The sequence below is a fragment of the Artemia sp. Qi Xiang Cuo genome, chromosome 9, assembly GCF_049724085.1.
Source record: "Artemia sp. Qi Xiang Cuo chromosome 9, ASM4972408v1, whole genome shotgun sequence".
Taxonomy (NCBI): Eukaryota; Metazoa; Arthropoda; class Branchiopoda; order Anostraca; family Artemiidae; genus Artemia; species Artemia sp. Qi Xiang Cuo.
The window spans coordinates 8,208,316-8,223,334 of record NC_142802.1 but is presented as its reverse complement, the minus strand read 5'-3'; the positions used below and the strand labels follow the sequence as shown (position 1 = coordinate 8,223,334).

Genomic DNA, 15,019 nt, shown 5'->3' with positions numbered 1-15,019 from the left:
GTTCTGTCCTAAAAATTCGCAATTTTGAAACTACTAAAAGAAGAATCTTCGAAAATCACGGTTTTCTGGAATGAATAGACGTAAAAATGCGTCGAGGGGGACAAAAAATGACTTCAGTTTGACGTACCTGTTCTTTAATGAATATTGAATACAGTTTTCGTAAATAAACTGAGTTATTTTGAATCACCACTATATTTGCTCCTATTAAATTCATAATCTGTCATTAGAAGTTGCGGGTTCATTTTATCATTAGCGGACAAAAAACTGCGAATACTCTCTTGTAGCGATAGGAGTCCGACTGACTCTGTCACTCTGACTGTATGGTAGGGTTGCCACTGTCAGTAGGATTTTACTAGATCTAGTAAAAAAAAATCTAGTAAATTTAGAGGATCTAGTAAATTTCTCGAAATCTAGTAAAAACTAGTAAAAAGTCATGATTTAAAGAAAACAATTTTTTTTTTATTTTCCTTGAATTCAGGGAAAAAATTGTCGTAAACACATGGCAATTTACAATTTTTGCTTGTCTGTTTTACAATTTTGATTGTCTGTCTCAAAGACAGACAAGCATTCACCTATTTTCATAAACAGACACTTCACTTCCGGCGTCTAAAGGTCGACAAAATCAGCTTTCTGTGTATCAAATCTTACCAACTAAAAATGAAGCTATAATGACGCTTGAATTTGTGATGATTGGGAATCTATTAGAATCAAAACAAAAGCCAACCACCCAAGGTGATTAGGTGAATCTCCTCAGTTTAAAAATTTTTATGAATATTAGTGTCTGGCTGAGAGGTACCGATCGAATTACATAGGTAGATTATACAGAACCTGGGACATCTGGCTAATATCCTGCTGGTATAATTCGGCACTGGTTTTTATGTTCTTCTAAACCCTTGTAACTTTAGAATTTGGTCCGTTTTGTACCTTGTCTCATATTTTCTTCTTCTTCTTCAATAGCAGCCCAAGAGTTCGCTTCCGTCTCCTTTTGGCTTCAAGGGCTAATTTAGCCATTCAGTAGAACTGATGAATGCTAGTACCTTCTTAATTTGAGTAGTATGCATAAGGTTATGCGGTTGAAAATGAAGAAGCATGTGATCATTAATGAACATAGTAAAAATAACTAATTGAAGCGAATTTATTTTGGTATCTGAAGCCAAATTCGTCATAACTAGACCGCGCCTACAATAGCAGCTACCAAAACTGGATGCAGGAAGGTGTGGACCAGACCATTGATACAACAGTCATAATTAATCTTAAGCTGGCAACAGGAAATAATGAACCCCATATGCAACAACATTGGCAGATGATCAACAGCAAGCGTGGTCCTTACAAGTCGATTCAAAGATGGTCTCTGGACAGAGACAAACTGAAAGATTTCTGCTTAATGTACACCTTTTGCCAACTTCTAAGAAAGAGATCAATTAACCCATTACTTTTTACAGATGATAATAAATAAGATTAAATTAAAAACACGAGTTAATTATCTAGTATTTAGAGGGTAGAGGGCTTAGAATGTGTCGGACTGGTTAACCTTTCCTGAAAAATTTTTGCCCAGTGCGAGACTCATTGGGTACCTATTCAAGTTTGAAAATACCGGTTACCCAAACGAGTATGCACTGTCCGTCTAGGTAAAATGTCATTCAAGCTTAGAAGGGAGTTTAAAAGTGTATCGCCAGTTTATGTGGGAAATGTCAACTTTTAAGAGAAGAAAAACAAAACTTTATTCTGATTAAATGTGGTTCTCTAAACACAGATTTTCAAGCTAAGGTGAATAGCTCGACAAGGAAGACATACTATTTGGTAATTTCTGCTTAACAGGACCTCGAATAACTTTTAGGGCTAGATTATCCCACCAAGCTTAGGAAAACTTTCTGGAGAAATTCTGTCTGTATCACAATCGTGATACATGTTGTGACTATAAATCGTTCCGTTTTCATAAAAACTATTGTTCCCTCTTTGGAATGATACTTTCTGCAAATCTACGATTTTAATGTTTCAACGAGAGCCGGCGATTTTGCTATCACTCAACAGCTAAGATTCAGCTTTTTCCATCTATAGAGTTGTCTTGAAAATAAGTCAGAGACATTAGAACACAGAAAATTTTCTTAATTATTACCATCATAGATTATTCTTTAAGAAAAGTTCCAAGTAATGTCATAATTCCGGCTCAGTAAATGGGTAGATTTGAAACTAATGAACTGAACAGTTTAAATATCCTGTCTTTTCGGTGCAGATTACAGATGCAGAGTTGTCGCTAAATCGCATCTTTCAGAGACTTTACAATTTGTATTGCGTAATTTCACCATTTCTTGCAAAATAGGGGATTCTTATACCCCTCTCCTTAAAAGGAGAAAAGAAGAAATTATTCACTGGAATAACCTGTTTATCAAACATTTATTTACAGTTTTAAACCTAAGGTTGACGAATGGAGCTTGAACCATGCCTTAATGATTTTTTTTTAATTTATATAAAATCAATTTAAATCACGATCATATCTTCACATCTATCGTCATTATAAAAAAAACATTTGATTTATTTATTATTTTTTATCCAGTGATTCAAGGAAACGATAAACACTTCACAACTAGTGAGTCAATGTTTAACTGCCAAGGAAAGTGAAAATGTATTCGGATTATTTTAGTTGATTAATTGGGAACTTAAAACAACCACGTGTATCTTAAAAATTAAAAAAAGGTCGGAAATTAAATTTTGAGGAAATAACATTTTTAGTCGTAGGGGTCACCGAACTAAAAAAAGAAGAAGAAAGAAACGAGGGTGACAAATAGACAAAGAAATACTACAAAAATATGGCATCAAACAGCTCATAAAGGTGTAGCCTTATTTTGAAAGTGTAGTTGTCTTTAGGAACCAACAGTGTTAAAGTTAAAATTTTTACGAACAAAAAGCATTGCCAAATCTAACAAAATAGCTTTGACTACTTATTTTCACGATTCAACGAGACAAAAGTGACAATAATGTGGCACTACCCTTAAAACTTCATAATCTTGAACTAATTAAAGGAAAAAATCATAAAAAATCGTAGTTTTAAGTATGAATAGACTTAATAATGGTCCCCGGGGGGGGGGGCAATATTATTTGATGTCCCTGGCAGGGGCGTAGCTCCAGCATTTTTATTGAGGGGGAAAAAAAGTTCCACATGCCGAGAGTCAAGGGGCAGGGGCTATATAATAGCTTTTCCCCTATTTATTGGGGGGGGGGCAACAGCCCCCCTTGCCACCCCCAAACGACGCCACTGGTCCGTGGTACTTCCAGTATTACTTTTGCCATCGTCTTGTATTGGGTTATCCTACATAAACGACTCTCTGAGAGGGCAGAAACCCCCGCTTTACTTGTCATACTGCTCCTTGTAAGTTTGACTTCATTATTCGTTTTAATTCCAGTTTGTTTTGGGCTTCATATATTCATTTATTGTAATTCATGTTCTGTTTTAGGCCGAATGATTATTTGACTTCATTTCTGATCGTTTTAGGCTTTAATGTCGCTCTTTACTTTCCTTTAAAAACTGATTTTGAAATATTTTTAAGTTCATTTCAATAGCTGATTATTATATTACCGCCTGTTTGCTTCCAGGGTGTTGATGTAAGGCCAGTGGCGTAATTTCGGCAAAATCCGTGGGGGGGGGGGGAAGCTGGAGCCAATTTCCTAAATCAAGTGAATATGACAGTAAAAACTGAAAAATCAGCCATTTGGTACAATGAAAGTACTATACAGTACTATAGAAGTACATTAAAGATACTTTATAGTACTATAAAGGTAAATATATACTAAAGAAAACTGATCCGTTTCTGTTGATGCTTGAATTATGCAGGCTTATCTTAGTTTTGACAAGATTTCTGAAAAGACTAAATTTCGGCTGGGGGGGGGCGAGGTCTGGGAGGGATAGTTGCCCCCTGCCCCATAGTAAATTACACCCCTGCTTAAGGCTGCCAAGAACTGCAATGAGTTTCTAGCAGGAGTGCCGTCATAATTAATTAAATTTTCCTAATCAACTATTAGTATAATTTTATCCTACATTTACAGACAATATATATACAATAATATACAATATACAATATATTTGCAAATTGTAATATAATTAATATAATTCCGTTTAATTAATATAATTAATTATTAGTTGATTACCATTATAATAAGACATTTATAAAGATTAAATCAAAGAGATGTTTTAGAATTTTAAAAGATTAAAATTCTAAAACAAAGCCAAAAGCAGTTGCGGTATAAGGAAATCCATTTTCCAACATTCGCAGTAAGCAAGAGAAAAAGAAACTTAATGGATTTCAGAAAACCAGCTATCCATGGGCATTTTTATAACTAAATAATATACTAGAAAACGGATTCCAAAATCCCACAACATCTTCTGAGTTAGCACAGTCGGCTTTTCATCTTCGAGCAGGTTTGTGAACAGGGGGAACCTGCCATACGATGAGGTTTTTTTTTCTGTTTGAAAGACTTGGGATTTGATTTTATTTGCTTGACAAATTCGTAGTATAATACATTATCATCATTCCTCTTAATTTTTTTTTTTACATCAAAACCTAATATGCTACCTGATTTCTTTTAATGACTCTTGTCATTGTAAGTCAAACTTGAAAGCAGGGATACAACTTAGGGTTGAGCCCAGGGATAATAATCTCCAGCTACTGTCAAGAAATTTCAGAAAAGTGGCGGGTAAAGTAAAAAAAAAAATGAAAAAGAAATGGGAAACTCCAATAAGATTACGGAGGGGGGGGAGTAATCCCTGCGTGTTCCCCAAAATAGTGATCCTACATAGTTCAAATCTTTTGTTTCTTAAAACTGGCTTCTTTTCTAGAACCTACGAATTAAAGAAATATACTAAACAATCTAGACTCTGAACCAAGCAAAGAACTTGAAAGTGTTTTATGTTAAAAAAGTGAAAAAACAATTCATAAAATATAGTTGAGTAACTAGATCATAATAATTTACCATACACAACCACAGGACTCAGTAATAAAATCCGGCAAAATACTTTCTCTTAGTACTTGCTTAGAGTCTTGGTAAATAATTGTCAAATTTGAAAAACGAGTTGGTACACAACATGGCTGAAAATGTCTTAACAACTCAGGGTTGGTTGTGACAACAGCAGATAATACTGTATTTCTTCGAGTTGCAGAATATGCCAGTTCTGTTTGACATCGACCTTTGCAAAAGTGTGTATTAATTTCTTTGGGATGAATAATCCAGTCATCCCAGCCAATGTCACGCATAGAAATTTTCAACTGTTCTCGACAACAAATCCTTGTAGTCTCTGTGCAGTCATTGCTGCGAATTTGTCGCTTTTCGCGACGCTTTTCTAATTCGGGATCTTGATTAATAACTAACACAGGATGCTGCGTGAGAGGGGGAATTTGTTCGCAAGTTTCGCATTTAATAAAAAAATGTCTAGTTTTTAAATTTGTTGATGTCCATTTACGAGCAGAGTCAGTTAAATAAAACGTAACCCAACCATCTGGTGGGGACTCCTCCTCGCCCAAAAAACGCTTTCTACTCCCAATAACTTCAACAAGACTATAGATACCATTGTTAAGAGCTAAAAATCTGATTTCAGCACTAACAATATGGCCTGATATCACAGGAATATCAAATGAAAAACAAACGCCAAAATCACAGCTGTATATTTCTGAAGAAAATGCTACATATTTTGAAGTCCGTGCTAAAAGAATATCATTATCAATTTCTGTAGGGCGCATTTTGTCTTCCACAAATAATCCATGGGGGATAAAATGTTTCTCTTTCACAATTGGCCTCTCTCGAAGCTGCAATTTCTTCAATATTTGTTGCTTGACCAGCTCAATTCTTACTTCGGATAGCACTTCCGTATCAAGAGTTTGAAATTGATTTTTTTTACACTCTACACAATTTCCAGAGCAATCCATAGCACCGGCACAAACTGCTAACATTAGCAGCAAATAACAATAAGCTCTTCCCAAATTAGTTCCTTTCAAACGCGTCAAAACACTGTGCATCGCTTATTGATGCCCTATTCATTAGTAAGGCCTGACCGGCATTGGAATTAGTCTACAACTGAAACCAAGGACGAGTAGTTTTTTAATCTTGTCTGGTGCATATCAAATTACGCTCCTCCTACTAACAACTTTGATGCCATTAAAAGCTTTGAGCATTTCTCTTTCTAATTGTGATAGCCTTTAGCCTATGACTAACATTTCTAAGAAAATGTTGTGTCTACTCCTAAATAAAATAGCAGATATTTGCCATTTTCTTCTAGTATTTTTTTTCGGGGGGGGGGGGGATTTTTGTATATTCAAGAGTAGTTTTTTTTATACAAAGTCATGTCATCAGCGGTTTACGGCTCAGTAACAGTAAAACATTGAAATTATAAAAAAAAATTTCTGGTAAACGGTGAAGAAAAGTTCCACAGAAGTTCAAAAATTTCTGATAACTCTGGAGAAAAAAATCCAAATTAAAATGAAATAAGTCCAGCTGTGATTCAAACCATATGTGGCTCCTGTCCACAATTCTTGCCATTAAGACGTCTACACGAAAAGTTTCTGGAATGTAAAAAAAACAGGGGGGGGGGGTGAAAACTAGCGTTTTAGCTCTGCCTTTTGGGGAACTGAAGTTGTTCGATTACTGTGAGGGATGGAGAGGCGAAGAGGGGGTTCATAGATTATAGTCATTAAGATGTCTAACGAAAGAGATGTCAGATCTCAACAAAACTTGGTCAAAAGTAAGCTCAAGTGTCCTAGCACGGGCTTTTGGTGGTTTTGTGCAATCTAGCCTTGGTACGGGGGAGACTGAGTCCCTAAATTCTTGTCATGAGGAGGCAACAAGATTTAGAATTTTACGGTTAGGGAAGGGGGAAAGGACAGTAGTCAAACTTCTGTTTGTAGTAATTGTTGTTCGTTTTAAGTATAACTTGAACATTCAATTTTATTTTTACTCGTTTTAAGATTTATTTATACATCAATATTGGTACTGTTATCTCTATGTTTTCTATGATATATATATTTTTTTTTATTTCTGTTCGTTTTGGGTTTCATTTATTCTTTAATAGTAATTTCTGATATTGAGTTTAAACTATTATAAAAATGTATTTCTGCAGGTCTTGTTTAATATGGATCTTTACTTTTCTTTACGAAACTTCTTTTTCGGAAAGTTTTTTTCATTGACAAAGTTTTGTTTTCGATTGAAATAATGAACATTTGTCCAGTTTTTTTTTGTCTCTGGCGTAAGAATCAAAATGTCGGATTCTAATTTAATAGTTGTAACAAGTAGCTCTTGATTTATTCAAACACCCCCTTGACCTTTCCTAAGAGTTTCAACTAAATGCCATTAATCGTTCCTGGGATATTTCTGATACGACCTTCTAACAACCGAGATGAACTAGCATCGTTTGGTTGAACATTTTGACCCTTAGTTGCTCCTAAGATATTGCGGATTTACCCTTTAAACAACCTGGATACAGATGGTGTCTAGTTAGTCACACGTAAATATACTACCAGTTGCAAGCAGTCGCAGTCACAGTCCGAAGTAGTCACAGTCGCAGCCACTAAAGTTTCAACTTAGTACCCTCAGCCGTTGCTTCGATAACGCTGATATACCCTGTTGAAAACTAGCAAGGACATAATGTTTTGATTGTGTTCGACATTCCTCTCCATAGCCTCCGAAAGTTATGTCTTCCCCATAGGCATAGTTATTTGACCTTTAGACCGTTTTGAACAAGAAGACGGTTTAAGAAAATTTGAGCGAATGATCCTGGAGAGAGGGCAGCAAAAAAAAGGGGTGGCACCCCTTCCGCCAATTTAAAACATACCCCTCGACATGTTCTGAAAGCTTCAATTTAATACCCTCATTCGTTCTTAAGATACTACAGATCCGACTTTTTGATAAGCTGGATGCACATAGTACCTTTTGGTTTAGTTTAAGATACCACTCAACATTCTCTAAAGATTCCATCCCCTTTTCCTAAGGATATATCCTACATGAATACAATGGATAAATTGCATAGTTTACCTGCCCTGGGCTGTGGGGGGCCTGTTTACATCCCTGGAGGCATAGTTATTAGACCTTTTGACCACTTTGAACAAAATAAAAAGAGCAAAATTTCGACCACTGTTGAGAAGACGGGGGGGGGGGGACAAAAAGGGTAAGGAGAACTGGGGCCGTTTACTTCCCAATCTCTTCAAAATCCATCACAGAAAATTTCAACCCAATACCATCGATCTTTCATTAGATCTTGCTGATATTCCCTTTTAACAACCGTCAAGGAAAAAGTCAATTTTGATTATGTTTGGAATCCCTCTCAACACTTCCTGGAAGTTTCGCCTTAATACTCTCAGCTGTTTTGGAGACCCAGGATCAAACATGCTCTCTTTTTTTGAACTTCCTGGCAGTAAAACTTTTGATTTTAAATAGAATGAATCCCTTCCAAAGTTTATACGACCGCCCTTTTCCATAATTAATTAAAAAAAATTTTCCACAAAATAAGTTTTTAAAAGAAAAGTAAAGAACTCCATTAAACAAAAAATGAGCAAAAATAAAATCAAATAATCAACCAAGCGTGAAACTACCACAAATAAGCATCGATAAATAAATGAAACCCAAAACGAACAGAAATTACAATAAATAACAAAGTCAGACTCAAAACGAGCAGAAATTAACATAAGTTGGGCGCAAAACCCCTATGCCTTCCCAAGGCCAGAACAAAATTTGCATTTTACTGAAAAAAATATAAATGTTTTTACTTTTATAACTCTAATAAATCAAATAATATTAACATTTGATTACTAGATATCAGTAAATGTATATTAAACTGACAATACACATTCATTTGTAGTTTTGCAGTAAATTGCTAATTTTTTTTCTGACCTTGGGAAGGCATAGGGGGTTTGGCGTCTAGCCTAAGTTAATTCTGCTTATTTTGGGTTCGACTCGGTTAATTATTGTAATTTCTGTTCGTTTTGGCTTTTATTTATTATCGATGCTGATTTGTGGTAGTTTCACGCTTGGTAGATTATTTGATTTTATTTTTGCTCATTTTTTGATTAATGGAGTTCTTTACTTTTCTTTTAAAAAATTATTTTGTGGAAAAGTTTTTTTAATTAATTTCTGTCCGTTTTATATTGACATAGTTTTTTCAGGGAAAAAGAAAATAGCACTTTAAATCTTTTCGTTTTTTAAGACTTTATAGTTTGGTCTGCTATTTGTATGCTGGAGAAAAATTTTCAGCAATTTTTAACAATATACACCCTTTTAAAAATCTGAATTTAAAACTTTTGAATTTAAAATCGAATGAGCCTGTTTTGAAGTTTCTACGACAACACTTTCTATAAATACCTTATATCCCCCAGGGTATAACTTAAAACCCTTGTCTTGAGGGTTGTTGGGGAGTGTCCTCCTTAAAAACACATTTTCTATCTGGAAATGAACTACGCTGAACAAAATGGCTATCTCAAAATTTTGATTGGATGTGTTTGGGGGACTGATGGGCGTGGCGGGGCTAGTTGCCTTTCATTAAAAACTTTATATGCCCCTAGGGCATAACTTACAACCCTTGCCCTAAGGGCTGTGGGGGGACGGGTTGTCATCCTTAAAGACCTAATTTTCAAAACGTTCAACTACGTTGAATAAAATGGCTACCTAAAAATTTTGATTGGATGTGTTTGGGAAAAAGGTGGGTGTGACAGGGGGGTTAGTTGCCCTTAAATCACTTTCGACTATTAAAAAGTGTAGGCTACTAGCCCTTTGAATTTCAAATCTAATGAGCCCTTTTTCAAGTTTCTACAACAAAGATTTCAATAAAAACCTTATATGCCCCCAGGGCATAACTTAAAACCCTTGCCTTGAGGGTTGTGGGGGAGTATCTTCCTCAAAAACATATTTTCTATCTGGAAATCATTTACGCTGAACAAAATGGCTATCTAAAAATTTTGATTGGACGTGCTTGGGAGAATTATGGGCGGGCGGGGGGGCTAGTTGCCCTCCAATCACTTTCGACTATTAAAAAGGGCACTAGCCCTTTGAATTTCCAATCAAATGAGCCCCTTTTGAAGTTTCTACGACAAGGCCTTCTATAAAAACCTTATATGGCCCCAGGGCATAACTTAAAACTCTTGCCCTGAGGGCTGTGGATGAGTGTTCTCCTTAAGAACAAATTTTCTATCTGGAAATGAACTACGCTGAACAAAATGGCTATCTCAAAATTTTGATTGGATGTGTTTGGGGGAATGATGGGCGTGGGGGGGGGGGGCTAGTTGCCTTTCATTAAAAACTTTATGTGCCCCCAGGGCATAACTTACAAACCTTGCCCTGAGCGTTGTGGGGGAGTGTTTTCTATCTGGAAATCAACTAGCCTACGCTGAACAAAATGGCTATCTCAAAATTTGGATTGGATGTGTTTGGGGGAATAATGGGCGTGAGGGGGGGGGGCTAGTGGCCCTCCAATCACTTTCTACTATTAAAAAGGGCACTAGCCCTTTGAATTTTCAATCAAAGTAGCCCCTTTTGAAGTTTCTACGACAACGCCTTCTATAAAAATCTTATATACCCCCCAGGGCATAACTTGAAACCCTTGCCTTGAGTGTTGTGGGGGAGTTTCCTCCTCAAAAATATATTTTCTATCAAGAAATCAAATAGCCTACGCTGAACAGAGTGGCTATATCAAAATTTTTTATTGGATGTCCTCTGGAAAATGATGAGCGTGGGGGGGGGAAGGAGGATAGGTGCCCTCCAATAACTTTTGACTATTAAAAAGGGAAGTAGCCCTTTTAATTTTCTATCGAATGAGCCCCTTTTGAAGTTTCTACGACAACGCCTTCTATAAAAATCTTATACAACCCCAGTGCATAAATTAAAACCCTTGCCCTGAGGGTTGTTGGGGAGTGTCCTCCTCAAAAACATATTTTCTATCTGGAAATCAACTACGCTGAACAAAATGGCTATCTCAAAACTATGATTGAATGTGTTTGTGGGAATGATGGGCGTGGGGGGGGGGGGTGGGCTAGTTGCCTTTCATAAAAAACTTTATATTCCCCCAAGGCATAACTTACAACTCTTACCCTGAGGGTTGTAGGAGGAGCAGTTGTCATCCATAAAGACCTAATTTCCAAAACTTTCAACTACGTTGAATAAAATGGCTATCTAAAAATTTTGATTGGATGTGTTTGGGGAAACCGTGGGCATGAAAGGGGGGTCAGTTGCCCTCAAATCACTTTCGACTATTAAAAAGGGTAGGCTACAAGCCCTTTGAATTTCAAATCGAATGAGCCCTTTTTCAAGTTTCTACGACAAAGATTTTAATAAAAACCTTATATGCCTCCAGTGCATAACTTATAATCCTTGCCCTGAGGGTTGTCGGGGAGTGTCCTCCTCCAAAATATGTTTTCTATCTGGAAATCATCTACACTGAACAAAATGGCTATCTCAAAATTTTTATTGGAGGTGTTTGGGATAATGATGGGTGTGGGGGGGCTAGTTGCCCTCCAATCCTTTCAACTATTAAAAATGGCACTAGCCCTTTGAATTTCATATCGAATGAGCTTTTTTTGAAGCTTCTACGACAACGCCTTCTTTTTTTTCAATTTTTTTTTTTTAATACCACCTCCTCTCCTCTCAGTGGCACTAACATTAAAAAAAACTAATTTTAAACATTACAAAAATCCTAAATGCCACCTACACTCTATATTTTACTAAAATTAGCAGCCAAAGAGTGGTCTTCGCATTATTGTACTTCTACTAAAATAATTTTTAATCCATATTAACAATAAAATAAAATTCTCTCCCGCAGAGAGGACGTCCCACCTCCACAGGAAGTCCCCGCTTGCGGTGACCATTTACAACAAAAACAAAATTTTCTCAAATTCCAATTCTGCAAAGAAGCCACTACTAAAAAAAAATATAAAAAAAATATAAAAAAAATAAATAAAAAAACCAACAAAAAACCCAAAAAAAAACCCTCTTTTACATTATCATTTCAGCTTATTTTTACAACACACAAAAATAAACACACTAATATTTATGAAAAACAAATAAGCTGAAATGACCACCAAACCCCATTTTTAAACTTCATTTTTTTTCATTTTTTCCTTTTTTGGCTGCTAATTAAAAAAAGAAAAAAAAAACAATTATCAATAATTTTCTTTAAACTACCTTACTAGCAACGCTATTTTCTCACTCACTCACGCAAAAAAAACTATCTCTTACCAATAAAAAACTCAAACTCTCTCCACTACTTACTTTCTCACTCTCTTTTTCCACCCACCATATTTACAAAAAAATTCATAATTCAAAATAAAAAAAAATACTCTCTCCACTCATTTCTTATCTTCAATAATTCCATTTTCTTCTTTTATTTATTATTCCATTAATTCCATTAATTCCATTCAATAATTCCATACCACTGGGTCACGGCTACTTTTCTATCTGAGCGCACAGACATGACAGAGGTTCCTCTGCCCTTTCTTTTCATTTCTGTTTCGGTAAAAAGCGTTGGACCGTTGGCACCCAAACGGTTCTTCATGATAGTTCCAGTCGTATTTTTTTTTCAGCCAGCATGTCAAGGAGCTTAATAGACGAGAGGAATCGGTCAAAATAGAGGTATGTGCCTACTGGTAGGGTCTCAGACAAGCGCAGTACAATCCCAGCTGACAAGCCATGTGCTACTAGCTGTTCTCCCAGGGTGGTGGCTCCCTGGTAGATTTGGAAATCAAGTATCAGCCCTGAGGAGCTGGCAAGGACAAAATTCTTTAATCCAACCGGATTGGGCTTGTTAGGGACATATTGCTTGAGAGTCGACATAGCCTGGAAGGGCATCATTTGTTCGTCAATTGAACAGTTCTTGTCCCGTGGCAACTGGAGACAGATATTCCTGAATTTGTCAAGGATCGGCTGCACCTTCCAAAGCCTATTTTTGGTTTTTTTTTTCGTCTGAGATTTCTTAATCAACAACGAACTTCAGGTTTGACCGGATTGGGAAGAATCTGTCTCGAGTCATATTTTGCGACATGGCTTCCACCCTAAACTTCCCAGACCAGTACATACGGATCCAAGGAAACTTGAGGTTCGCCATCAGGATGACAATGCCAAAAAAATTTCAGCTCGTCTGGAGTTACATTCAAGCTTTTGTGGTGGGCCAACTGATAGTTGCAGTTCATACAAAAAGCTGTACGCTCGAAGAAGCTCTCCAGGTATATTGAAAAAAGAATGGTTCTGTACTCCAGTCGTCGTGGTCCTGGAAATGAGTGGGGCCCACGTCCGGGCCACGATGATTATCGAACCACCGAGACTTCCTCCAGGACAAGGTTGCTGCTACTTTGTCAGCCTTCAAGCGTTTGGCACGGGTTGCTAAGGGTGCGTTGTCATCAGATTCTTCACTTTCAACATTTGGAGGAACAGCATAACTGCTTGATGACAGAATGGCTGCAACAGCTGGTTCACCGTCAGAGTCTGAAGACGACAAGGAGTGGTTTTTTATCCATTCCTCATCATCATCTAAATCAGAGATGTCCAGGTCACTCTCATCGAGCATTCCAAGGGCGTCATCAAGGGAAACTACAATAAAGGAATAGGTTTAGTAAGCTTGAAACTAATAGCTAGATAGATAGATAGATAGATAGATAGATAGTGATTGGCAAAATAACTATCACAAACCCTAGTGGACCAAATTTGCATTTCTTATTAAAAAAAAAAAATACAATAACAAAATAATACAATAACAACACAGAGTTACCACTGTAACGAAAACACGACAGGTAACAGTCAGAAAATACAAAATACAAAACTCATAAATATATGTAATAAATATAAAATATTTTAAATATCAGAATATAAAAAGATAAAAAGGGTAACAAATAAAATAGCCAAATAGTCAACAATGAAAAACTATTATATACAAAATAGTTTAATTTTTAGAAGACTTACGGGTTGTGATTTTGTTTGTTTTTATTTGAAAAAAAGGGAATTAAATTTTTTTATAAAGTAAGGAAGAAACGGGTAGGGGACACATAAGGGGGGTGGGGGGGGACACTATACGGGGGTGGCGATTTTTTATGGGTGAGTGGCGGCTAGGTTGTCGCCAATTTAGTAAATAAAACAATCATTGGCCTCTGCTATCCCCATTAGAATCAAGATTTGAACTACAGAAAATCAACCCTAGCTTTTTACTCGATTGGAACTGCCTGTCCACAGACGTGGACATGGAGGTTTTCCAAGTTCCAAAAGATGGCACTTATCGAACTAACTGCTTTTAAAACTATCTAAGCACTGTCTACAATCAAGAGAGTACACCTGATTTTTCTCAGAACTCGTTCTCACCACTTTCTTTTTTTTTCTTTTTTCTTACCTTTGCTTTTTTTCATCTCCTTATTTTAGCCTTTTCTAGTTTGTAAAAACACCACTAAAAGTCGCAGAAACTTTCTGAAAAAAATCGTAGATGACTTTCCAGGTCCAAAAAGCACGTTGAAACAACGAAATCTTTGCTAGATGGCGAGGCCTTTGCACAAAAAATATTTTATGGGGGTGTCCACAGACGTGGACACCAGGTCCCAGGAGGTTAAACTCCCAAAACCCTCTAAACACACCACTTTCTTTCTTTTCCTTCTACTCCACACATAATGACGCATATTTCCAATAATGTAACACAGAGAATTTTTCTTTTTCACATCCAAATCTGAATTTATGTCAAATTTCACCAGCTTCTTCTTTTCTTCATCACTTTGAACTTTAATTTTGCACTTTTCACTTAAATCAAAAACAAACTGAAAATTCCCTTATTTTCATTGCACTTGATGAACTCGTGGTCTAAACCATCTCCCACTACTTCAAAACAAAAAGAGCATTTTTTATTTTCATTTCTCAGGAAACGTGACACTCTATTTCGGTAAGGCAAAATCATGTGTATGACTTGAAACATAAGCTCTCTCACTTTTGGTTCCATGGGGAAAGAATGTAGACTTCTAAAGGCATTTTCAAAATTTACAAATGGTTCTTTTTCTTTTACATGATATCCGTTATTTTCCTCTTC

The 15,019-nt window shown here is 36.3% G+C and overlaps 2 protein-coding genes across 3 annotated transcripts in view; both read right to left on the bottom strand.

Moving 5' to 3' along the window:
• Window positions 1-15,019, bottom strand: part of AsnRS (asparagine--tRNA ligase) — a 96,794-nt gene that overhangs the window by 12,464 nt on the left and 69,311 nt on the right. The gene's annotated exons all lie outside the window — the stretch shown is intronic.
• daw (activin beta chain dawdle) lies at window positions 4,708-6,095 on the bottom strand. The gene has a single exon (XM_089093866.1). The coding sequence runs from the start codon at window positions 6,003-6,005 to the stop codon at window positions 4,962-4,964; it is 1,044 nt and encodes a 347-aa protein (XP_088949992.1). The 5' UTR covers window positions 6,006-6,095; the 3' UTR covers window positions 4,708-4,961.

Bases quoted from the DNA above. Each gene is read 5' to 3' on its own strand.
- daw (XM_089093866.1), bottom strand. From the start codon at position 6,005: ATGCACAGTGTTTTGACGCGTTTGAAAGGAACTAATTTGGGAAGAGCT.